General features: G+C 41.9%; 1 protein-coding gene across 6 annotated transcripts in view; it reads left to right on the top strand.

Moving 5' to 3' along the window:
* The window catches only part of LOC122187967 (BTG3 associated nuclear protein), a 127,126-nt gene that overhangs the window by 19,250 nt on the left and 82,073 nt on the right, over window positions 1-25,803 (top strand). For all 6 annotated transcript variants that reach the window (XM_042885891.1, XM_042885888.1, XM_042885889.1 and 3 more), the window contains 3 exons: window positions 7,574-7,696; window positions 8,256-8,431; window positions 18,913-19,152. In XM_042885891.1, the coding sequence (XP_042741825.1) occupies window positions 7,574-7,696; window positions 8,256-8,431; window positions 18,913-19,152 (539 nt within the window). The remainder of the gene's footprint in view (window positions 1-7,573; window positions 7,697-8,255; window positions 8,432-18,912; window positions 19,153-25,803) is intronic.

Genomic DNA, 25,803 nt, shown 5'->3' with positions numbered 1-25,803 from the left:
CACTGTTCTCAGCTGCAGGCTAAGGAATGAGTGCTGAGCACACACAGAGCTTGTGCCTTGTGCTGGGACGTTTTAGGGATGGACGTCCTTGAGCTGTAAGGGTATCTGCTAATGAAAAAGGGAGGCATAGGTGGGGATCAGAACAGCTTTGAGTTCCGTGGCTGGATTAGGGGGAACATTTACTAGTGCAATTAGTGTATTAAAAAAGCCATTTAAAGCCAATTATAGAAGCATTAAAATGTAGGTTGAGTGATGCGTTTGCCAAATCCCATAAGGTGATATTGTATAAGTTATGGGGAAAGCAGAACTTTCACCTCCATCTGTGGTTCGACGAGCACAGCCAGCTTTTGCATTTAGGAAAGAAGGGTGGAGAGCACACCCATAGAGATTTGGTTCAGAGCAAACACGTTTGGATGGGTTGTGCTTCTCCTTTTTCCAAAGAAACGTTTGAAAAGAATTCCTGCTTTTAATACCAGGGAGCGACTGTTGTAAAATGAGTGAAAATGATTTTTAAGATTTTATTTCAGTGCAGTTCTGGAATTTCAGTGTATCTGAAGCAGTACAACGGCTCCTGGAAGCACACATTGCATGCTGTGTGTTTTAAGTCGTCTATCCAACCTAATGAACAGAAGGGGGCAGAAAAGTCTTATGTATTGCTTTGTGCTGCAGGTCTGAGAATGTGGTTTTCATGTCGGTGTCTGGAGATGCTTAGAGTTGAAAAACTCAGCGTTAGGAGCACTCTCCATTGAAAGCACTGCTGTAATTTGGAGTGTTTTGTTCCAAGGATACACTGAAAAGGAGGAGAGCACCTCATCAAGCACTGATTGCTGGCGGTAAATTTTCTTCTTATGGAAAGGGCAGATGTTTAATGTCCATGTTGTGACTGAAAGTAACTTACATACCTGTTCACACCGGATTAAGGCACCAGTAGTACTGGTTTTAAAGGCTGCAAAGCCCACTGGTCTTAGTTATGTCTGGAAAAACAGTATGTTAGCAGAGAGGGAAACTATGGTGGTTTTTGGAGAGCGCTGGTTTTGCTTTGCACGAGGTGGGAAGGAGCTGGAGCTGGAGGCAGAGGGATGAGAAGCCGTACATGCAGCGAGGGATCAGCAAGGCTGGTGAGACAGCACTGAGCCAGGCTTCCATCTGCCTCCCTTGGCAGCAGCTGTTATTTAACTGATACGTTTCCAAACGTCAGGAGCACACTTTGGAATCCAAATGTTTTTCCAAACGGAATTTTTTCCCCTTCTGTGGAACTGTACATTTTTGCATATCTTCAGCTCGATCTCTTTGTTCCATATTAAAGGGTGGGGTATGAGAGAGGAAATCTGCTCCCAGTTTCTTTCAAAAAGATATTATTTGTAAAAAATACGGATATATGAAAGCTTCAGTACCAGCTCTCAGAGTGGCAACATTGTCAGGCTAATGGGTGAAGCAAGAAAAAACAGAAATAGACATTGAAAATCACTTCTGCACCACTGCTGTGTGCTTTGGTTCTGCCTACAGAAACCTGGTGCTGCTTCGTGATGCTGGAGGCTGAGGTCGTCCATTGGGTTGTGATGATTCTGATGCAGGCATTAGAAATCATAGGGAAGTTTGGAAAATGATTTTCATTGCAGGCAACTGTGTTGGAATGGGGCACGTTTTCCCCACTCTGAGGTTTCCTTCCTGGCCCTTTTGCTCACATCTCCCCACTGACACTCCTGTGCTCAGCTGTGGTTGTGCTGCAGGTGGTTTCTATAACATGAATGGATGAGGCTCTTTTTTTTCCTCTGGGCTTTTTTGCCTTTAGAAATAGAGCCGTTTCTTATTTGGGTTATAAGATACGCATTTTATATTAGTTCTCATTCCATTTCCAGTACTTTGCATGTTTGAAATTGAGGGGAAAAAACAACAGTGCTTTTTGTTCCCTACTTGGAGAGGTGTCATCCCAGACTGGGAGTGTGTTTGCTAAGGAAAAAGTAACATTTTACTGCACTGTTTAGCCACAACAATCTTCTCGTGAGTCTGCTCTGCTGTTCTGCACGCCTGTTACCAACCACCACAGATTACTGATGTACCTTTGTGTTATCTCTTTGCTGTTACGTTTTTGGGTACGTTTATCTGTAGAAAGGCTGCTGCCAGCCTGCTGACTGTAAGCCGTGACCTGTTTTTCTGCTCTTTATTCAGAAGCAGAAGAGTAATGCTATTTCTGGTTATAGTGCTCTTCTCTGCTGATTGCAAGCTGACCCAGCTGTACTGTTTTATTGCTTCTTTTCTGTGTCTGCTTAGTCTAAAGCTCCTTCAAAGACTGTTTCCCTGTGCGTTCAGTTTCTACAGAGTTTCAGCTGTGCTCGCAACAAGAGAATTTGTTTTTTAAAGTGAGAGTTACTTTTACACACACACAGCTGCTGTGAAATCCATGCAGTGCTGAGTTGGGAAGCGGTGGTTCTGCGGATCCCTTGTAGCAGCGTGTGGCTTCTGGTTGGATGGAGAACCCCTGCAAAAGGATGTTAGCATTTGTGAATGATCACAGTTGGTCACACGGACGTGTTTGGCAGGATAATCCACAACAGGTTGTTCTAAAAGGTTGTTAAGTTGGTTGATACAATTGGTCTGAAAGCTGTAATTCATCTTTTCCTGTTTGTCAGCCAACTGAAAGGCAGATTCTGTAGGTAAGGCTGAGCACCACAAACTCTGCATAAATATCTTCTGTGACTTGGAGCAAGTCTGGAGTTTACAGAGAGTTTCCAGCTCAAGTTAATTGTGTTTTAATAAATGCTGCTTTTACTTCATCTTTGTTATAAATGAATTACAGCTTTCTCAGTGGTCAGATTCATGAATCTCTCTCTCCCACGATGGTTGGTGTACTTTGGCTTGTCTTCGTATGAAACCTAATCGTTAATGCTGTCTTTATAATGTCTGCTTGTAGGGGATATTCCAGATGCATAGAATTCAAAGATAATTTTGGGTAACTGAACTGTTCCTGAAAATGATGGATAGCATTGCTGCTTTTCTGGCAGTTGCCTATGGCTAGACGACTGCAGAGTTTAGGGACATTAAAACTTTAACTGTTCAAGTGCCTGGCTTGCATGCTCTGCCCTATAGCAGGTGTTTTACTGCTCTGCTTGGTGAACAGTGTTCACTTGGCATTCATTTAGCTGGTGGCAAGTTTGCTCTCTTCTGAAACATTAGGAGCTGCATGCATTCGTTTATGTGCAAAGGAGGCTCAGAAATGGCCTGAAGAGAGGACTGTCTTCTTTTTTTAAGTGCTTGAGGACTGCTGTAAAGATTCCATAACTATTTGTAGTGGTATGTCCAGAGGCACTGCAGAAGGTTAGTTCTGTTAGTTCCTTCTGTTTTGCTCTGCTAAATGAAAGCTTAATCTGGGAGAAAGAGAGCGGGCAGCGTCACGGAGGCCGAGTTCCTTTATGGCATTGATGATGTTCTGTGTGATTGACAGGTTATTGGCAAGAAAAAAGGTGACAGAGTGAAGAGTAATGATCTGATCTAACTTTCTCATTTTCCAGACTGAAAATTACCATTGGCAGCGTTTTTCTTATGCAAAAGATAAAGGTCTTGTGCATTTAAAAATAATAATAATAAAAAGCCAGAGGCTGAATGTACACACTTGAAAATCATTATCTGGCGTGTTTATTCTTTTAAAAATGTTTTCTGCTGTAATTTAGCAAATTGGTTAGTGACATTAAGAACCATCATCCCCAAATATAAATCTATCCACAAGCATCGTGATGTTAGGATATTATTATTATTTTTTTTTACTAAATTGTGTCCAAGAACAGACAGAATTGCAGAAGCAGTCTCTCCAAGTTCTAATGCTTATGGGGAAAGGAATACGTGAACATAAATGGAAACTACTGAAGCCCATGCAACAATGCTGGGTTTCCAAAGCACTCCCTCTGACCCCTTTTAATGCTTAGTACTTTAAGTACTTGTAATACTTTCTTTCCATCATTTTCATGAGTATGGTACTGGCAGCACTCGTAGAAAGAATTGCTTCATTTGGGATCTGGTAGCTGCCCTCCCTCTTCTTTGTGATTTTCGTTTAGTGCATAAAATAATTGTAATGATAGAAGTAATCCTTACAGTAGACTCATCTACAGGATAAGATTTGCAGTCTGAAAGAAGAAAACAAAAAAGAGAACGGAATAATTCGCTGTGTGGGCCCAGTAGGCTGTAATAGGATTTAACAGTTTCCTCTGTTGGATTCTTTAAGGCTGCCCCTTCTGTTTTGACTACATAAACTCCTTGTTTAAAGTTGTATAGGTTCAGCAAATTTCTTGTTGCTGCCTCCCTAAAATAAACAAAACTGAGAACAGACAATAGAACATCTCACAGGGAATTTACTGGGGAGCGCATTCCCATATCTGCAGGGAATCCTGTGCCTGTCTGTTTTGCCTGTGTACAAACTGAGACTGAAATCCTGTTGGCAAGCATCAGGCCTCCCTTTTTGTATTGGTCCCAACTGTTATTTTGTTCTCCTTCCAGATAATTAGCTGCTCAGGTTTCACAGCATCAGCTCTCAGAACTTTCTGCCTCGTGATGCTTCGTTGTCAGATCTGGTCAGCAGCATCGGAGCGCTCTGACGTGCAGAGCATGGACTAGAATGATAGCTTCTGGGTTAACCTTCATGATGGTTTGAACAGAAAGGCAACCTCTTCCTCCTCCTCCTCCTCCGTAGGTCATCTGCTTTTGGAAGCATCGGTCTTCAGGAATTAAGCATTACACATAAAAAAAAAAATAATAATAATCTTTCTCTTTTAGGATCAAAGTAGAACGGAATGGCTTGTACCAGAGCCTGTGTGTGTTAAATACAGAGCACTGAAAGAGATCTTTTATCCGCCGCCTCGTGATTCCTGGAAATGGACAAGAAGCTTCATTCAGTTATTTTGAAACCAGATGTAGAGTTCCCACTCAGGTTAATCGCTGAGAAAGATCCATCAGTGATTGCTGTGTGCTGTGCTGAGCGGCCCCAAACAGATGCTGTTCTCTACCATAGTGCTTTGTGTGACTCAGTTTCCCCTCCAACCTGATTCTCTGAATCCTTACCGCTTGGTAACAGCTCATTTCCAAGTGCAGAGCAACTGATGGACAAGTTGGCTGTTGCTGTGACTGGTTACTAAGATTTTCCTTGTGTCTGTGGTGTCTGGTTTTGCCTTTGTGCTGTATAGCCAGGAAAAGAAGTGTCAGTAAAATGGTATGTTTAGTTAGTGGCTCCTCCCAAACAACCGTATAGTGGATTTTTCCTCTCAATAACTTAACCTCTCTTAGTTAATAGGACAATGCTCAGAGAGGACCTGGTGTTTGTTGTAGGCGTAAATTTGGAGGGAAGAAAGGATTGTGGATTTAATCTGTGAACTTGAACATATATTGATGCATTGAGGGAGGGGTAAATGTGTGCTGATGGTTTATAGTAAAGTGTTTCCTCATTCACGATGGCTTTAAATAAGGTGTGTGCCATTTGGCTTCATCTCCAGAGTGTCTTTGTTAAAAATGAATGTTCTCTTAAGAAAAAAAAAGCAAAAACAAACCAAACCAAACTTCCTTATTTTTAGTGCTAAGACTATTTTTTTTTTTAAATTAGAGCTCAATTTGAGCCAAAGCTTAGGGAGTTGATAAATGGAACTTTATTGAATTTATCTCGACAGATGCCATTAATTATTCAGCGCTCGTTAAAAACGAGCTTTGGTGAGTGAAATTTTAAGAAGGTACTCGCAAATGTTTGGGGGAAAGATGGTGTTAATAACATCCGATAGGAAGCGTGAAATTTGTGACCGTTTAAGCTGGCCTGTAAAAACTTCATCCATTTGGACAACGTGGGGGATGAAACAAGAACACGTGGCTGCTGGGCTGGGGCAGCTGCCAATGCTGCTGCCTGTTTGATCAAGTAGTTGGTGGGTGTTTGGCCTTAAAACTGGGGGAAATACAAGTTGCCTTTTTACTGAAGTAGGAGAATGTGGTGTCTGGTAACGTGCACAGTTTCTTTTAATGAGAGATCGTGTTGAAAAAGTGACTGTGAAAACGTCGTCAGCCTTTATGCTCCAGATTGCAACTAAAATAAAGCAAAAATCCCAACCCGTTTATTGCTTAATAGAACTTGAACTTCGCATGGACATGGGAAGCCATAGCACACTCTGTACTCGTCCATGATTAGACAAACATCTTCCAGAGCTTCACGAGCTTTGCAGTCCAACAGATCATTGGCAGTCCTCAAGGAATCCCATTTGTTACTAGCAACGATTCCAATTGCTGGAGTGGGGGAGCGGGGCATTAGGCCCTGGGATTTTTGTTTCCAAAAAAACCCCATATCAGCCACTTCAGCGGAGCCAAAGTTGAGATCCATTTATTGTTTGCTCTTAGGACAGTTTCTTATCTTTCCATTGGATCTTAACGATGGATATTGTAAGACTTAAAGTCTTAGGAGCACACATGAATATTCATGCGAGCGGGCGCTGTTACAGCTGAAATAAACAGAGTTGCTGTCATCACATTTGTTTAATTTGTTTGTCTTTCATATTTCTTTTCAACAATTAGCCAAGGAATACAGTTAGGAAAAATAAATGCCCATCAGTTATGTTTGAGATGTCGGACAAGTAAAAACAATAGCAGTCTGTTTACTGTGTGGAGCAAAGAGAAAGAAGAAAGCCTTCACTGTGGCTAAAACACAAACATCTCTTCGGAGTTCTCTCTTCCCTTCACTTCACCATGACCAAAAGCAGCTCCGACATCAAAACGATGCCTTGCTCAGCAGATAGAGCAAGGAGTAACAGTGTGGGAACAACGATGGTAATCTCAGAAACAAAATCAAATAGTAAATTGCATGTCGAAGACATTTACTGACTACATTTACTTCTGTATTGTATTGCAGACTTAGTGTTGTTTTTTAATGAGAGAGTTTCTCATTGCTGGTTTCTCCTTGCTACTAACTGCTTTTCTGTTGTTTTAGATTTAATATAAGAAACAGCTTAGTCTCGTTGTTATTTGATGTTCTATTCTGATGCCCTCAGTGCTGCTCTCACCTCCGTGCCCCTGAGAGCCCCCAACCCAACAATATGCGCTTTTAAACTAAATTCCATATCTGATTCTGCAGTCAATATTATCACGTTCTTTTTCTGGGGATTGTCCTGCTAGCAGGGATGCTTTATCACGTGAATTGGCTGTAGGAGCTCTGAAAATGTTCACTTCCAGGCTTCTCAAAACAAGAATTCGGTGACTCTCTGGAGCTGTGGTTTGCAGACTTCCTCCTGTGTGTCTTGAGTTGATGGATTCTTTATCACTTTTCCAGGGGTTGTGGACTTTTATATAACTCCATTGAAGCTGTCTGTCCTCTGAAAGAGTTATGAGTGCTTAAAGTGATACAGATGTCAAGTGGACATGGATTCAAGTGGACTTGGAATCAATGGATTACCAGCTTTAGCATTCGATACGTAACCGTGATGCGGGGGGAAGAACAGGGACTGCCTCTAAGCCTTGTTCTTTATTAGGCTACTTGAACAACGAGATTGTGTTCATGTCTTCTTTTAAAGGTTCTCTCCTTTACATTCCCTTTTCCTCTCTGACTTTTGTCTTGCAGTGTTGTTCCCCAGACCACTGTAATACTGAACAACGACCGGCAGAATTCAATTGTAGCCAAGATGGTTGGGCAGGAAGAGCCACTGAGCAGAGCAGCGGATTCTCTGGAAAATATCCTTAGCAAGTTAGTAGCAGTTGTGGGAATCCTCCCCCTTCTCTTCCTCCTTTGACAGATCAGCAGCGGTCTGCAGCAATTCCCAGTGAAAGTGAGGAATGTTTTAGGTGGGGGGGGAAAAGGTAAAATAACAGCAAGTGCTAAATGAATGCATCAGTCCTGCCTGGAGAAAGCCTGCATTTGAAGGTACAGAGCACTGCTTTGCTGCTGGTGTGCAGAGGACATCTTAGAGGATCTGGGATGAGCTCAGTGTTGGTTGAGAGATGACAACTGAAAGAGTTCCCATAGCTACGTATTTTTTTTTTTGCATGGATACATAATTGCTTGGGAACGTGCCAATATCCTGTATTTAATCAACTGAATAAAGAATACACAGCAGCCCAGCAAGGCTGTTAAACTTTGTGCTATCAAGAGCATAGTTAAAATTAAGTGGAGTTGGAGATTGTGGATAGGAAATGTTCTTAATACATTTATATAAACTGTTGTACTGCAACTTTGTCTTCATTCTGCTGTTTCTCCTGATCAAGGATTGTGTTTCCCCAAAGTTACATCCTTCTCTTTTCTGCAGTGCTGTTCCTGGACGTAGGCAGAACACCATAGTGGTGAAGGTTCCAGGGCACGACGACAGTCACAACGAAGATGGAGAGAGTGGCTCTGAGGCCAGTGACTCCGTTTCCAACAGCGGACAATTAGGAAGCCAAAGTATTGGGAACAATGTCACTCTTATTACGCTGAACTCTGAAGGTATGCTGGTCTGAGACTACATGAGAAAAGTAAATGGGAGGGTGGAATAAACCCAAATTCAGCTGGAAGCTTCTGTACAGCAAGCATCAGATAGGAATGAATAATAAGCTGAGTGAATATATTTTATATATATATATAAAATCTATATATATACTTAGATATATTATATATATACACATATATTTAGATAAAATCTATACTAGCTTTACAGACAGAGCAGCTAATTAGAATTGCCTGTAAAATTTAAAATGTATGCCCCCCTGTAGCAGTGCAACCTCAAGGATTTTTCTGTCACTGGGTTGTTTCAGGAAAACAAATGCTATCTCTGGGAAATAGAACCTACTGATCCATCTCAAGTTGTTGCACCAACCCACTCCTTTAGTTCTCACAAATGAAAAGTATTTATTTTAGCAACTCTTAACAGTTTTGTAAGTAAATTCATATGAAATTTGCAGAATAATGGACAGTGTCAGCTTCTTCTGCAACAGATTTTTTTTAGATATGTCACCTTTAATGAAGTCCAAGAATTTTAAATTAGCCTTATAAAGTTGCTCTATTTTACATGATTGGAAATATTACAACATGGAATGTTAGTTGGCAGTTTTAGGCACAAACAAGATGGCATAAGGGGCACTGAGTTTTAGATGGAAATAACTTGTGATCAATTCTGCTCTTTGTTGAACTTGAAAAGTTGATCCACTGAAAGTCTCATGCACCAAAGATGGTTTCTAAAAATATTGTTTGGAAGCATTTGAACCTGAGATTCTTTAATTTGTCTGGATGCCCATACAGTGTTTCATAAAGATTCTTGGACATCTGTCCTGTGTGTGTGTTGTGTTGGTGAGCTGCTCCTGAGGAACACTTCATAGTGGTCAATGGAGAATGAAAGGGCACTTAGCTGTCTCAGGAATCACTCTCAAAAAGCGTTCAGATTGCAGATAGGGCTGAAATGAATTTTAAATCTACATAAAGTAATTGTGCTAGTTGTGTAAGTTCCTTGTTGAACTCTTTCCTGATTAACTTCATCTTCATTCCCTTTTGACTTCTGCGTGAGGAAATTTATTCCGTGCTTTCCGGAATCAGATGAATTTAGCATAAGGTCTCTGCTTCCTCGGATTAGGGAATATCTGGAAGTCTTTGTGCTCAAGTTTTGATCAATGTCTGATGACAAGGAAATCCTAAAATGTCCAGTTTTACAAGCTGTGTTCTAGTTAACTATTTCTTCCAGATTGGTGAAACCAGCGGGAGGAAGGTCTGAGTCTTATTAGTCAACTGAAGGCAGCAAGCAGGAGGCATCACTGATAATAGCTTTGGCTCTGACTAACTTAATGATGCAAGGAATAGAGATAGATCCTGAGCCTGTGGAATGTAAAGCCAGAACTCCCTGGCTATAGGAGCTGGCTGAATGCAAGGTATGCTCACTGAGGTCTTCGGAAACAGCCTGTAGCTGTTTTCCATGTTGGAGTGCCAGTAAGAAGGCCAGTAAAACACATCATATGCTGCTTTGGTGGAAACCAGGGGAAAGGATGAAAAAGGAGGTTGTCAACTTTCATTTCTTTATTCGGTTTTAATATGGCTGATAGGAGGAGGAATGGCACAAATAGAAGTGATAAAATTACTATGGTGCAGATGCTGCTCAGGGTGATTCAAATTACCCTGTATTGTTTCAATGGAAATTGAAGTATTTTTAAAGATCTTTTTTTTTTCTTCTTTTTTTTAACCCCAAAAACTTTGTGGAATTTCTATGAAAGCAGGCATACTTTGGGCATTCATGAGCACAATCTGGTATGCACAACGTCATCAGAAAAGGCTGCATTTGTAACAGTATACAATGTATGTATCACTCAGTATTTATTACAGAAACTCTTCTCTGAGCTTTCATTGCAGAGCTTTAAAGCTGCATGAGGTAGAAAAGCTTACGCTACCAGAGAGGGGAAAATACTTTGCATGCTCACACTTACAATGTGTTGGCCCAGAATTTAAGTCAGGAAAGACTGAGACATGTTCAGATAATCTTAAATGTCCCAAGTGAAAATGGGGTGTTGCTACAATGGCAGGGCTTGTGTATGGAGCATGCCCTCTGTGGGCTCTGTTCATATTTCATACAGCTCTGCATTCCCTGTGTCAGGAGCGAAGTTTCTAGCATTAGGAGGGAGGTTGTTGTCTTATGCCCTTTTTGCCTTGGTGGTTTTGGCACGGATTTGCCCAGACAAATGTGATGTTGGCCTTTTACACAGCTGTATATGTAAATTGTGAGGAAATGGCTAATCCATTAACGTCCTCAGATCTGATTTTCTTCAGACCTTTAGAACAGTCATCCATTAAAAATCTCCTGGAGATTGATGAATGCTTGGAGAGATCAGATTCGTAATCCCCAGGCTTACCTCTCTTGCCCTCGTGGAGATGAGAGGCCTGCTCACACAGCAGGAATGCTAAGCAGCATAGCCTGCAGTATGTCACAGATTAAATTATTAAAAAAGGAAGCAATGAAGAGTAACAGCTCGGCTCTGCAGACTTGTTTTCTTCAGCAGCAAAAGGCAAAAGTTACAGTGCCCATCAGCTCGCTTTCGTTGTCTGGAGCAGAATTCTGAATGGCTTGGAGTTGCGCAGAGGAATCTGGGTTGGTTCTGAGGTACGAGAGGACAAGAAAGGCAAACTTTCAGCCCTTTTTCAGCATGCCTGCCATTCGTTGCCCTCTGTCTGGAAAGCAAAACACATCTGTGTTCATGGTGTGCTGTCAGCTGACACTGAGCATGGCCCTGACTTGTGGGGGTTTTCAGAATGCAACTCATGGATGCATTGTTTGCTCTCTGCTGGCTGTTTCCAAAAGACATTTAATCCCATATGATAGTTTAGAAAACATTCATTTTTATTATGTATTTTCCTGAGGCACTCTGTGCTTTTTCTTTAATCTGGAAGAAAGCTGTGTTTAAGTATTTTGGGGAATTTTCTTGTTTGCTGTCCTAATTTTTTTGTTCTCTGCGCGGATTAAGGGATCTTTTTTCATTGAATGGAATAAGGAAGGAACGTTTATCACTAGAACATGTTTAAAGTGGCTGTCATTAGTTGATGGATGTGCTTTTTGCTTTTTTATGAGTCTGGTTAATTTTGACATGGATGTGTTTTTATGGTAGGTTTTGAATACAGCATATTCCCAGTTTGAACAAAGTTGTGCTTTTTGCATCTTGAGCTTTCTAATGAGGCTTACAGCCAATGAGCAGCTGATGAACCAAGAATGTTTTTAAATCGTTGCCATCAGTAGATCTTAAGGAACTGCTCCAGAAACAGTTTGTCAGTATTAAGGGACGTGGTTGAGTAGGGAACTGCTGGTGGTGGGTGGGTGGTTGGACTTGGATGATCTTGGAGGTCTTTTCCAAGCTTGGTGATCCTATGGTTTGTAGTTGTGAACGTTTAGCTGTGTGTGCTGACAGCTTCTTGTCCATTTAACTGTGATCAGAAGGTGTGCTGAGCTGTGTGACTTCAGGCACAGGCACCCTCCAACTTTGTACAATTCACTTATGAAAAGTAAGCAGAGGAAGTGACCTCCTTAATTCCATCGGTGCAGTTTTGGAGGTGGAAAGGCTCCTCCAGCATCACTCATCATAAAAACTTGGGTCCTAACAGCATGATATTCTTTTTGGATTTTGTCTTCCCCTGCAGAAACTGAGAGGAACATTAGATCCACGCTAGTTTTAAATTACAGAAGTTTTAAACCTACAATGTGAGGTACCTATATTATTTTCTGGTTTTAATGAGTTCTCTGGTGCTGGTATGTGGCACTAATCCTGCCAAGGGTTGGTTTTCAGTTGATTGAGCCGTAACCTGGCAGCTCTGCGCACTTTCATTCTCACCACAAATCTTTAAACAATGTTCTGACGTTCTCAAATGTGTTTGTCTAAACTTTCTCACTGCAGGGAGTTCATGTTAGATGAGGAAAAGCAAGTCTGAGTAACCAGGAGCGATTGAGCTTTGTTAAGAATGGTGAATAGACTTTCAAATGATCAACACCTAAAAAGGAGGCTTTCGTGTTCTTAATAGATAACATCTGAGATGAAAATAACACTTGTCCAGGTTCCTTCCCATCCTATCCAACTCTCTGGCCTTCTATTGAAAGAGCCATTACAAATACAGCCTTCCCAACCTGTCACTGCAACCCCAACACTGTGCATCCCATGCTGCTGTACAGCACCCTGTGAGGACCTTTTGCCATCTCCGCTCCTCAGAGTAACTCTCATTTCCTCAATAGTCAATGATGGGTTTCCTTACATTCCTTACATTACAAAGTTCTGGGTTCTGTATGTATTCTGCACTTCCACAGTACTTCCCTCAATGCTCAGTGCTGATTAGAGATCATTGCGTGGTTGGGTTTATAAGAAGCCGTGGCCATTCCTCACCTGCTCTTCAAAGTTTCCCTTTACAGCATGGATACAAACAGAACTTGCTGGGTTTTTCTTGCTGCTTGTGCACAGAAGAAGTACAAACTTGAAGAGCCAATTGAATTTAGCAACCAAGCTCAGATGCTGAATGCTTCTGGTAATAAGCTCTCTGAAGGTACTCTGATTATTCTCTACACACTTATCCCTAAGAGTACTTTGATCAGCACCACACATTGCTTTCAAGGTAAAAGAGATTTCAGGATATAAGGAAGAGAATATTATAAGAGTGTTTTTCTTTTATACATTTAGTATGTGGTAATATTTAAAGCTTCTGTTCTCTGACCTGCAGTACAGACAAGAAGAGCATCTGTTCCAGAAACGCTAATTCACATTGTTATCCTTTTTAAATCTGTTTCTTGGACAATAGAGTTACTGTCCTATTTTTAATATGGAAGGAAGGAAAGCTGGACCTCTCATCTTTGTGTTGTAAGAATACCCCATTCAGCATTGCTGTGCTGCCTTAAAAGCAGATGTTGTTTGAAATGTCTAAGCTAAAGCCAAGGCTTTGAAATTGCTAAGAAAGAAGCACACTGGCTGAGTATGTGAAATGCTTGAAGAGAGCCCCTTGAAGACTATTTTTAAGTGATATAAATAAAACAGCAAGATCCATTGATTTAGCTCTTGGTTCAGTGAACTTTACACTTGATAACTCTGACATGCAATGTTTGGCACCATGTGTGATGGTTTTGTATCCTATCTGCTTTCTCAGTGTTGTTTTTACTGCATTTTAAGACTATGACAGAATTAGAAGTAGAAATGTAAACATGCATATTTTTGGAGAAGATAAGGGCAAGCTGGTCTATGTAGTGTGTTAATTAAAGGAAAAATAGGTTTTTTTTCCTAAGGAAAACTGCTTAGTCATTATCTGTCTCTTCAGCTTTGCATCTGAGGCAGTTATTTTCCAATAGTAGTATTTAACAGAGCTCACCATTCTTGAAGTGTGATACTAAACAGCTGTTTTAAGTGGCCAGGACTTCTTTACAGGACTTTTAGTTCGCTGTTAAGATGGAATCCTTCATTTTATATCATCGCTTACAACTCTTCTGCTTTTCCTGCTGAGCTCCTCGTGTCCACATGCAGACAGCAAGAGTGAACCTTCACACAGCAAACGTTTTCCATCCTTAAAATAGCAGTGTGCACAGCTGATGTGAGCACACTGATCAGACCTCACGAACTTACTGATGGGTTAAAGCCAAGGAAAGCTATAGGAATGGGACAGCATTGAGTTTGGATTATTGGGAGCTCTCTGCTAATCACACCCCCATGAACCCTTGCAGGGCCAAAGCCCTCCAGCTGTTTGACAGGAGTTTACTTAAGAAGATGCAGAATCTCCTACAGGTTAGCCAGAATATTACTTAATGTCTCCAGGACTGGGGGTTTCTTTTTGTTTTGAGCTTAAGTAATCTCTCTGCCTTTCTATGGCAGCTACCAGGTGGTTTTTTTTCCTGCTGCAAGTACCAGCTTCCACCCTGCCTTTCAAATGCAGCCGCACTGAGTAATGGAATGGGTTAATTCCAGTATTTATGTGGGCAGGTGCTCCATCTTGTTTGCCTTTGTTTTAAAGGGATGGTCGACAGCACAGGGTGAGAGAGCAAAGCCCAGCTTTGTTTCTGGTCTTACTGCTGGTGCTTACATGTTGAATAGGGGAACATGTCCCAGTGGAAAGATGTGAATGGCAGCGCGGGGTCTGCCATCTCCTTGGGTGGACGCACATGTGCGTGGTGAGACCAGGCATGAGATCTGCAATGACTCTTGTCTGATGGCTGTGCTCTTGGCACTGGGGTTTGGATGCTGACCACAAAGCTCCCTGTGCTGTTTCTGCAGCAGTACATGGCAGTGCAGCAGCCCCAGCCTCCTCTGCCTGCTCACACGTGCTTGCTGAAACCATTGCGTTCTCTGGTCACAGAGAAACGGTCAACTGTGTTCTGAGATAAAAGGAATGGACTTAATACAGTCAAAAAGATTTGAAAACAGCATTGAAAAGCAAACTAGTTCTGGATTCAGCAGGATGGAGATAAAGGCAAATTTTCTGATCTTGAAAAAAACAGTGAAGAGAAACCAGAAACTTAGATTGTCTGTCATTGAAATGAGTTTCTGAGTGCAGAGAGCAAATCAGATAAAAACATCAGGACTTTTAACACTGGAAATAGGAATGATCGAGAGCCACTTTGCTGGTGATACAGTATTTGGCGTACAGAAGTGCAAGGAACCACCTTTCTGCAGCACATATCTCATGGTGGAGCTCCTCTGCAGAGTGCATTCTGTATGCCAGAGTTTAAGTGGAACGGCAGAGCCATTAGGAAAATTAATGAAAGAAAAATCCTTCGGGGTGAAATCAAAAAGGTTCGTGTTTACCCTGGCATACACAGATGCACACACAGATGAGTGCGTGCATTTATACGCGCTGGTTTTTAAGCAAAGCTTGTTATCTGACTGTATTTTTGCTCCCCAGCCCTTTGAGTGTTTGTTGTCTTTTGGCAGTCTTGAAAGAGTAGAAGCTGTGCTGCTGTGGTTGTGCAGTGCCTGGTGGAGGCCTGGCTCAGTATCTGAGTGTTGCAACGTATGTACTAAATAACCCGGCCCATCTAGATCCCATCTAGATATAAGTATAATGCCTGATGATTCACATCAGGAGCCATTACAGTGAACATAAAAGGAGGCTTGAGTGTTGGAAGCTTTGAATGAAAGTAGCTTTAATCAATAGTATTTATGTGCTAAATAATTGCTCAGAGAAAAGAAAGTCCATCAAACTCTGTCTTTTTGTCCCTCTCCCTATTCAGTCTCTTTTCTCCACTCATTCAGAGCCGGTTCCCTCCTAACTGGCACTCTGCTTCCTCTTCTCACCGTTATTTTGGATGTCAGTCTTTTCATAGTTGTTGTGTCCGAGGTGCCAGATGTGCTGACAGTTCAGTATGGCTAATATTTTCATAGAATCACAGAATCCATAGGGTTGGAAGAGACCCCCAGAGGTCACCTAGTCCAACTGCCCTACTCCAAACAGGGACATCCACAGCTCCATCAGGTTGCCCACAGCCTTATCCAGCCTTGCTTTACAAGTCAGATATTTTCATGCATGATATGGAGAATTTTAGCTTGTGTGCCATCAGGTAGATCAGCAAGATGGTCACGTGTAACTTCACCCATGTAAGTTTCACTGATACTAAATGATTACACAGCAAAGCCTGTGGACCTCAGCTTTTAAGGCTTTGGGTGATGGTTATGCATATGTGTTTATATACGTGACCTGGAGTGCATGGGAAAAGGAGAGGTGAGGAGAAGGCTGCACGCATCCATAGAGCTGTCAGAATTCTTGTTAGGTTACCGTGCTCTTCTGCATCATCAGACTCTCATTACCATCAGCATTTTGGTACTGTTCAGGTTTCATTTGGGCAGGAAGAATTTCATTTAGAAGGCTGCAGGAAATGAATTAATATGGCATATTCAAACCAGTTTAGTTTGGACTGAATGGAAGTGTTGGCGTCAACACTGAGTGGATGTATGCAAAGACCACTGGTAATTTCATGCACATCATTTTTCTTTAATGATTCCTTGTATTTCTGCAGACAAAAGGAAGCTTTCAGTTTCAGCTTTCATCCTTAAAGCAGGATGGAAATACAAGAGAGAATTTCACATGGGGCTTGCATTCATAGGTCAGAATAACAAGGCAGTGTCTTTTTTGCAGGCTGCTAGCAATAAAAGGACAGTTGCATGTGGTGAAAACAGTATGTTCTGGACTTGGTGCCAGTAGAGAAAAAGAGACAAAACCACACAAGTGTTGATTTTGCAGATTGATAAGAATCTTTGGTTGGTGTAGGCTGATAGCAAGAGTACAGATGAAAGTTTCCCAATGTATTAATTACTTACACCTAATGGTAATAGTGTGAACTGGTAAAGTAGTGAGGTTGGGAAGGCATGTAGCACCTTCCTTTTGCTTCCTAGGTTTTCTTCTGGAAAACATCCACATCTCTCCAATGACATCTTTGCTTTGCCAGCTCTGTCCAAATTTTTATCAAACACTCCATTTGTCTTCAGGAACAGAATGTTATTTTCCCTGATAATGTTAACCAGACTTGTGGTAAGGCCAGACACAGTGGCATTCAAAACAAGTCGTAATTAATCTGAACCACCTTATTTTTCAGATGGCACCTGGTGCTGTGGACAGAAAACCACCCGTGTGCTTTATTACACAGTTTAGGTACAAGCAAAAATATACATATGAAGCACTTTACGTACGTATGAATAGAAAGAGGCATCTAACAATCTATTCAGAGCAGAGCATTAAATTCTGATTTCATCAGAAATAAATTGGAGGGGCTAGCTGCTCCGTATGTCAGTGATAAGTATTTTTCCTTAGACGTTATTACATTTGATAATCTGTTCTTTGTGATGATACATCACCGTTGCACAATCTAACGTTTGCTCCATGCTGTCATAATTCATTGCAATGAAATTACATTTGACAGCAGTGGTATGACCCAACCTGAAGGTCGTATTGAAAAACTGCTCTGTGTGTTGGAGCTGCTTTTATGGTAGGTTTTATTGTGTATCTTCTTGGCTTACAGCCTGGTGAAATGCGGGCTGATGGCGTGTACCAGTTGTTAGAGGGAAAGCTGCTGATTGCTTGGGGTTCAATACGAAGAGTGCTCGTCTGTTGGACTTCTGTCACTTAGCTGACTAAAGGGATTATGGAAAACAGGACTTTATGACTTCGTTTATGCCATAAAGCTCCATTTCGAAGGCATTTTGTGTGGGATAAATCATATAACTGATTGCCTTTTTCCCATGTTTGCCATTCTGGAAGCAGTGGGAAGATGCTGTAATGCTCTGGAGCGGGAGAAGCGAAGGGTTCCTAAGTGAGGAAGCTTTGTGTTTGACTCTACTAAGAGCAAACACAGAAATCAAACGGCCTCTGTCAGTGACCATTGGTTGTTTTTCCCAATTCCTACTGATGTTGTCAACGTTTGTACTGGGAATCCTGCTTTCATTTGGAACGAGCATCTTGCCCTCTGTCATGTGTTGCATCCCATCCTCCATTAGTGGTTGGTCATCCCTCTGAGCTCTGTTCCAGTTCCTTGTTAGTCTCATACCCACTAACTTTTGGCATTACCAAGGATTTGTTTACACTGAGGGCTTGGCATCTCTTAAGGTGAATAGTTTTTGCTCCCCTCAAAGTGAGACACTGTGGCAAATTCAAAAATCTTCTGCAGATGTACATACAGAGTAATGTGTGCACACAGAGAAGTTAGGTGTAGCTCTGGCAGTGATTAAAATTAAAATATATTGCCCTGCTAATGACCTCATCCTTGACTAGAAGGGAATATGCACTGGGGAGATGACTAATGATTCATTTATTATCTTTGTGCTGGGACTATTCCTTGGTAAGCTGTGTTTTTAGGAAATAATATAGAATGCCGGCCAGTAAATTTGAGGGGAAAACAAAATTCTGATTGGGATCTCTGGCTACATTTTGAGTGATTGTTATTACTTAAAATACTGTTTTTGTAAGTGATCAGATAAGGTACTGACCACTATTGAGTACAACTCCTTAAATTTATAATCTTGCTTAGGCTTGTTTTAATCTGATGCTTTTGGGGAGAAATGTGGTTCAAAGCTGCTGGCTTGTTGGGATTAGCTATACTTTGAGAATGTTACGGGGTTGCAGTAATTCATTTTTAGGGAATGACTAACTTGATAAAAAATGAGAGCACTGAATACGGTGAATGCAGCGTGCTTTCAGCTGTTGGCTTCTAACACGAGACACTTCTGAAAGCTGTGTGAGAGTGAATTAGATGTTTGGACTAATTGCACGGGGTTCCTTCTGTAGAACAGGATGTTAGTGGTCACTGCTTTGCTCTCTGTTGATGCAGCTTTGAGAATTAACTTTTTATCCACAACAAGTACTGTGAGCCTATCGGTCATTCTAGATCTGAAAGAAGCTTATGGAGACTACAGAGAAAACAGGAAGAACTTAAACGTTGGCTTCTACCTGAACCTGACTCTTTCATTCCTGGTCACGATAACAATTTCCACAATCTCTGTTTCTAGAGGATTACCCCAACGGGACGTGGCTTGGAGATGAAAATAACCCTGAGATGCGGGTCCGTTGCCCCATCACCCCTGCTGACATGCTGCACATCAGCACCAACTGCCGCACGGCCGAGAAGATGGCGCTGACGTTGCTCGATTATCTCTTCCATCGGGAAATTCAGGCCATCTCCAACCTTTCAGGCCAGGGGAAGCATGGCAAGAAGCAGCTCGATCCTCTCATGATATACGGAATCCGCTGTGAGTACAGTACTGAAAGTTCCAGGTTTATTCTGCATTGGTAAGACAGCAACTGTGGGCCTCTTGCAGTTGCGCTACGTGAGAACGGAGCGTGTTGCCAGACAAATGGTTTTTCAGCTGTTGTTTATGAAGGAATCCTAATGGACTGCTTTAAGTTAGCTTGTTGTGGGCCAGAAATGCCTCAGTATCAAAATCTGAATTCAGATTTAATTGCAGCTAGCAGCTGCGAGCACACCAAGTGTAGCAAATAGTCTTTGGCTAAATTGAAAGAGATCATAAAAGGAAACGAGTTATTTATTTAGTTATTCATAGAACCATAGAACCTCTTCAGTTGGAAGGGACCCTGACAGGTCTTCTAGTCCAACTCCCTACAGTGAACAGGGGCATTTAAATACTGCTCATGTGTTCACAATAATAGCCTTTCATCTCAGGTTTTTACTTGTCATTTGTGTGTATTATTTCAGAAGTCACTCTGATGTTGAGATGGAAAAAAATTGCCATCTCTTTTGAAGAGAGATTAAGTGTCACAAAGTCTGTGGCTTCACAGCAAGAATTCACACCGTGTTGATGTACTGCTGGCTGCTGCAGTGTGTGTGAATCTTTTTGGTAATTAAAGCTATCTGTTTGTTACTGCATATATTACTTATATTGCAGATGGAGCTTTTGGCAGTGTGAAAGGTATTAAAAATGTTTTGCATACAGAATACAGTAAGCGTAGCCCCTAGTTAGGAGTGAAAAAGAATCTGAATATATGCATCTCACTCTGATACAGTGGCTTCTAGAGGGGATTACTTGGTGAATACATTGAGGGCAGCCAAGTCTCTTCCTCGTGCTGTGGTGTAAATATTTTACTGCAAAGGAAGTAGGTGAAGGCTTGAAAGCCTTGCAGACATGCATCTGATACAGTGCTTCAGCTCTTGTGTGATGCCTTTCTACGTATGTTGTGTAGAGGGAGGAAAGCTTTAAACATGAGTGTAGAATTGAGTGTGTCTGAAAATGACCAGCTTGACTCACTGAACCAGATCTCACTCTTTATAGCCAGATCTTATGTAGGTCACCCATGGATTAGTAGGGAAGGAATAATTTGTTACACTACAATGTTTTGTGTGCCTCTGCCAATTTGAAATGCCAATTAAGGCTTAAGAACGTAGCCAGAGAGAGCTTATTTCCATTGCTGTTTGAAGAATTTGATGTTTTGTTTTTATGCTTTTGTTAAGGCAGTGGGTTTAATAGTTACACAGAAGAGTGTTTGATGATGATACTGCTCTGCTTTCTATTTTCTAAACTGAGCCAAGAAATAAACTCCTATTGACCTGTTTTTATTTCTAGTAGTTTACTGGCTATCTCAGGGAATGTAATAGGCAATAACCATTCAGTTTGCTGCATTAGGCCAATTGTCTTTTTGTGTACCTGAAGCAGATGTCAGGCTTGTACTGCAATCACATTAAATGTGTATTTGTAGAGGAGATTATGATCCAAAGGAATTTGGATCTCCTAAATTCTATCTATTGATCTCATCAGTGCAAATGACTGCGTTACATTGTTTTTAAACCTAGACAGGTTTGAAAAGGTGGATGTTGGGAAGGAATGTGTGAGCTAATGCTAGGGGCATGTCATTTCTGTGAGGCATTGTGATCCTTAAGAAATGGGATGGTTGAGGTGATCTCTGCATGTGGGAAAGGTTTGCAGTGGCAGGAGTGCAACCAACAGCAGGCCATAAGCAGCAGCATTCTGAGTGATGGACCCAGGAGCTGCTGGGTTTGTGTCTTTTGTGCCATAAGCACAGTTCTGAAAGTTCCTTCTGCACATTGACTGGCGCATTGCTTTCTTTTGGGAGCCAGTATGTAACCAACTGGAGGCTGAGTGCCTTTGGAAACAACTGTGCCCTGCATGAACCTGCCCACAGTTTGTTGTTTTGGGTGCCTGGATGTTAATGGCTGTTGAGATTTGCATCTGTAGTGACAACTGGAGAGAATTCATGTAAACTTTATGAAGCAATAAATTTACTAGGAACAACGCTGGCCCACAAACAATGATTTCGTGTTATTTTATCATTACCAATAATTCATTTAAAATGCGATTCGGTTTCGGGAGGCAGATTATGAATTTGCTGTGATGTGAGAGAGCATATGGATAAAGGCCTCATAACATTTAAGGATGAGGTTCTGGCTGCGTTGTACAACTCCTGTCGAGTTCAGCTGTGCCAGGATTTCATCCATTTCATCCTTCCATTTGTCAGAGAGGCGGTGAGAAGAGCCCCGGCACGCTGTGCCTGCTTGGCAGCACTACTGCAGAGCCCATCTGGTTCTTATTGGTGATGTTATTGATGACAGGCTGAGGGAGCTGGGCTTGTTCAGCCTGGAGAAGAGAAGGCTGTGGGATGACCTCATGGCAGCCTTTCAGGACCTAAAGGAAGCCTATAAACGGGAGGGGAGTCAACTCTTTGAAAGGGTAGATAACAGCAGGGCAAGGGGAAATGGTTTGAAGTTGAAGGAAGAAAGAATTAGGTTGGATACTGGGGAAGTTCTAGCTGCCCAGAGAGGCTGTGATGCCCTGTCCATCCCTGGAGGTGTTCAAGGCCAAGTTGGATGGGGTCCTGGGCAGCCTGGGCTGCTATGAAATGGGAAGGTTGTCGGCCCTGCCTGTGGCAGGGGGTGAGTAGGAGCTTCACCATCCTTGGGGTCCCTTCCAACCCAAACCATTCTATGATTCCATAATTCTGTGATGTGTTGCTCCATAAATCCTACCAAAAACTGAGGGCAGTGCTGGCATGGGAACCAAGTTATGTTGTTGTCCTGACTGTAGTTTGCTTGTGCTCTGAGCAGTACTACTTTGATGCGTTGTTTTAAACTTAAATGAAAATCTAATGTCATCAGCCTTGCTTTTACCAATCCTAGCTAGCAGTGCTCAAGCCAGTGCATAAAGGATTATATCTTCTCTTTTGTTTCAGGTTTCTTTAAGTTTTGCCAGTGGAAAACTATTTCTTCCTTTCTCTTTTTCTAGAAGAGAAAGAAGACATCCAGATCTGTATTTAATAGAAAGTATTTTGACTAATGTGCAGAAGCTATAGAGAACGAATGGATGCATGTCTATGAAAAATTCTTGGTGTGCTGCATAAGGTTCACCACAGGGAGATGAAAGTTTATCTTTGGAAGTATACATTTTCATTTGTGGTATACAATGTGCTTGTGGGGTGGCAGCAGTAGTGAGGAAAGTTTTTAGGCAAGGAACCAAAATGACTTAAAGGCACTCTGTGTCATTAAGTAGCTCATTACTTCAGCCCTACTGAAAACATAGACATTTTCTCATGAAATACAAGGACACCAGCAGTTCTGATTTTCAGTATGTAACACAAAATTCAGGTTTAGCCCTTTCAAGATCACCACCACTGTCAGTAATCCTTGTATAAAATAGGAATACTGGAATAGAAAGGAAATAGAATGAATGATTCCCCATTTGCTGTTAGTGCCTCGGCTCTGTGACTCTCTTGCATCTGCACGCTTGTTTCTGCAGGCTCTCACCTGTCATTTTTTAACACATTAGTCAATTTTGGCCAAATTAGACAAGAGGAGACAAGGTCAGTATCTACAAATGAAATGCAAAGCGAGGGCTTGGGTGGAAGAAAGAGATGTAGATTCGCTAACTGTGTGAAGGAAGAGCTGTGCCCTTACGTTCTGTGGTGTCGATGGACACCAAAAGTCCTCCTAATAGGATCCCTGTGGTTATGTCTGGCTGTCAGTTCAGTACTGCTGAATTTCCCTGTCTGCTTCCAGGACTGCTTTGTAGAGTGAATTGCATTAACCTTCAGTTCATGGGTTAACACTTATTTCATCTTTATATTTTACTGGCTGAAAGATATTAATACTCTTCGATAGAAAAGAGCTCTTCAGAGAGCTGTTCAGATAGAATTAAGCACTGTGTTGCTTTACAAAATTAATCAAGGCGATGCTGCTTCAGATGGAGGAGCAGACCACCCACATCTGTTTAACAGGAAACACATTTGACTCCTGCTTGTGTAGAGTGTGCTGCACAGAGCAGTGTGTGTGTGTTTGTGTCCATGTACTCGTGCACATCGTGCAGGTTGGGCCAGTTTCAGGCTTGGAGCCTGTCCTAGGGAATCTGCTGGTCACAGTCATTCACTCATGTTTTCACTTCTCATTTGCCTTTAATGAAGATTTTAATAATAATGTGGGGTAATAAAGAAGCACAGCATGCGTATGTTCCATCTTCCATCAGCATCGTCGTGCTTTTACGTGTTGGAGGAAAGGTAAGAAGTTGCATCTCGCAGACAAGCTGTTAGCTCTGATATTTCTCAGCAGTGGATCTGTCTCAGGAGGTGCATCAGACTTTTGTCATTACACAGAATGTTTCATATAAACATTGCTGTTACTCAGAGTGTGTTCTACAAATGCAGAACGCCTTTGCTATTTTTTCCACTTCAAAAAAGCTTTTTGTTACAATGCTTTTATAAATTACACTTTTGAAGTCTCCATTCTCCTTCCTAATCTCTTTAAGCTTGTTTTGCACTGTGTCTTCCTTTCATTACCTGGGCTTCACATGTGTCTCGTCTTGGAATATTGCCCTAGAATGTATAGCATTTCTACAGTGGTACAACACAGTATTGCACATAACTGCAGCATGGATTGCTCCAAGTCCTGGTTCTGAGCAACTGGAGCCACGCAGCTCAATGGTGGATTCCATCAGGATTGCTGATGCTTTCTGTTTAACCCATGCTTCTGTTTCTTTGTTACATAGGACATTAACTAATTTTCCAAGCTATAGCATTCAGAGAAGAAGTTGTGTGGTTTGTGTCCACACAGATGAGCTAATCTTGTGGTCCCTGGAAATACTTTTTGCCAACATTTTCTTCTCCTAGTAATGAATACTATGGAGCAGTTTGGAAATATGAACTCACTTCAGCCCGTTCCTTTGAGGACAGGGGTGTTATTAGATGTTGCAGTGCATTTCTTGACTGCCAGATCATGGTTTAGAGGTAGGACAAACTCCATTTTACAGTTCAAAGGGTTGAATGAAAGTAAACAAGGATTAGCCCAAATCTGCAGCATCATGCCTGCGGCAGATGGGGAAGCTGAAGCAGATTCTCCCGAGCTGAGTGCTATTCAAAACCTCTGCTCTGAATCTCACTAAGTGGACCACGTCCATCTGACAAGTTCAGAAAGGCTGCTTTTGCTTCTTTCTGTGATGGTGGTAAATGCTACAGGGAGAACTCAGGGAGAGAGCAGGAGGAGTCTGCAGGGCTGCTGAGCTGTCTCATACCTCAAGCAGAGAGTGAGAAGCAGAGTCTGAGAGCTCAGCACATCTCTGAATGAGAAGAAGGCAAAGAAAACATTTCTGTTACGCTCTTACAATATCCAAAAAGCATTATTTTTTTGGGACAGCACCCTCAGGAAAGGCCTTGATGCAGCAGTGCTGCTTGTTGCAAACACGTTGTCTTCCTGAGAGCTGCAGAAGTCTGGCTTCAGTTCCAAATAGCTGCTGCTTTGTGAATCAATTAAACGCTGCCACATGGAGGGAAGTGATAACCTCTTTTGAGGCTAGGCAAGAAGATAATATGAGAACCCATCGAGTTTATCTCGGCACCGCAGTTCTCATAAATGGCATCAATGCTGGCCCTTGCTTACTGACTTTATGTAAGCGCTGTAATTTACTGCTGGCTGTTGTTTTCTTCTTTCCTGGGTGCTTATGTGTATTTCAATTACTATCCGAGCCAGTTGCTGCTTAATAAACTGAAGTAAAGGTGGCAGTTTTGGGGGAAGAAGAAATAAATTGTTTGCAGGGTGTTTTCTCTCTCCGTCTCGCACTTCTCGTGTGGTTCCTGCATTGTAAAAGTGATGAATTTAGTTTTCCATTTCTAACTGCCTAGCCTGTCAGTTGTAGCTGTGACTGCATGTAGCTTGATTGTGCACGATGTGCTGTCAAGCATGTGTGAGTTCATGGGCTCTAGAGAAAGAAGAAAACTAAAACATGAGGTCACTTGGACCATCTCTTTACGGCTTAAACGTGATTGTTCCATCCTGTTAATGCTTCTGCGCTCTGGCCAGACTTAACGTACGTGCTGAAGTGCCCTGCTCTGCTAAAACAGATCAGTCTATGAATGTAAGAAGAGTTTCCTTAGCGATTTCAAATGTTGCTTCAGGAGGGCATAATGTAAAAAGCGTCAAAATTGTGTCGTTGGTTAGAAAGATACGTGAGAATTCCTGCTACAAACAAGGTAATTTATTTGCATTGTAGCTATAGAATGAAAACCAAGGGGTTGTTAGGTGGATTTCAGATGCCACTGCAGATTCCTGTAGGAAGAATCCCCATACAGTGACATCAGTGAGAAGGGTTGGGCCCTTTTTGGTTAGCAATGACAGCAAAGACCAGGGATCTTCTCCATCAGCACTGCGGGTCCATCCAGGCTGTGGAGTTTGAAGTGAAAGGGAAGACTTTTGCATCACAAGGTGCTGATCACTGTTTTCTTTGGACTGATTTCTCCATTTGTGGACCCTTCTGCAGGGTTACAGCTGTCTGCAGGGCAGGTGCCCCTCTGGGTTCTGAGCCAGGAGCATTCCTTTCTATTGCTGCCTGTTCTGGAGGCCGGCGGCTCCCCAGCATTGCTTGGGCTCAAGCAATATATTTATTATATTT

Source organism: Lagopus leucura, unplaced genomic scaffold (genome assembly GCF_019238085.1).
Source record: "Lagopus leucura isolate 7727_CA_CO unplaced genomic scaffold, USGS_WTPT01 Super-Scaffold_100053, whole genome shotgun sequence".
NCBI classification, from domain to species: Eukaryota; Metazoa; Chordata; class Aves; order Galliformes; family Phasianidae; genus Lagopus; species Lagopus leucura.
This window is presented reverse-complemented; position numbering and strand designations above follow the sequence as displayed.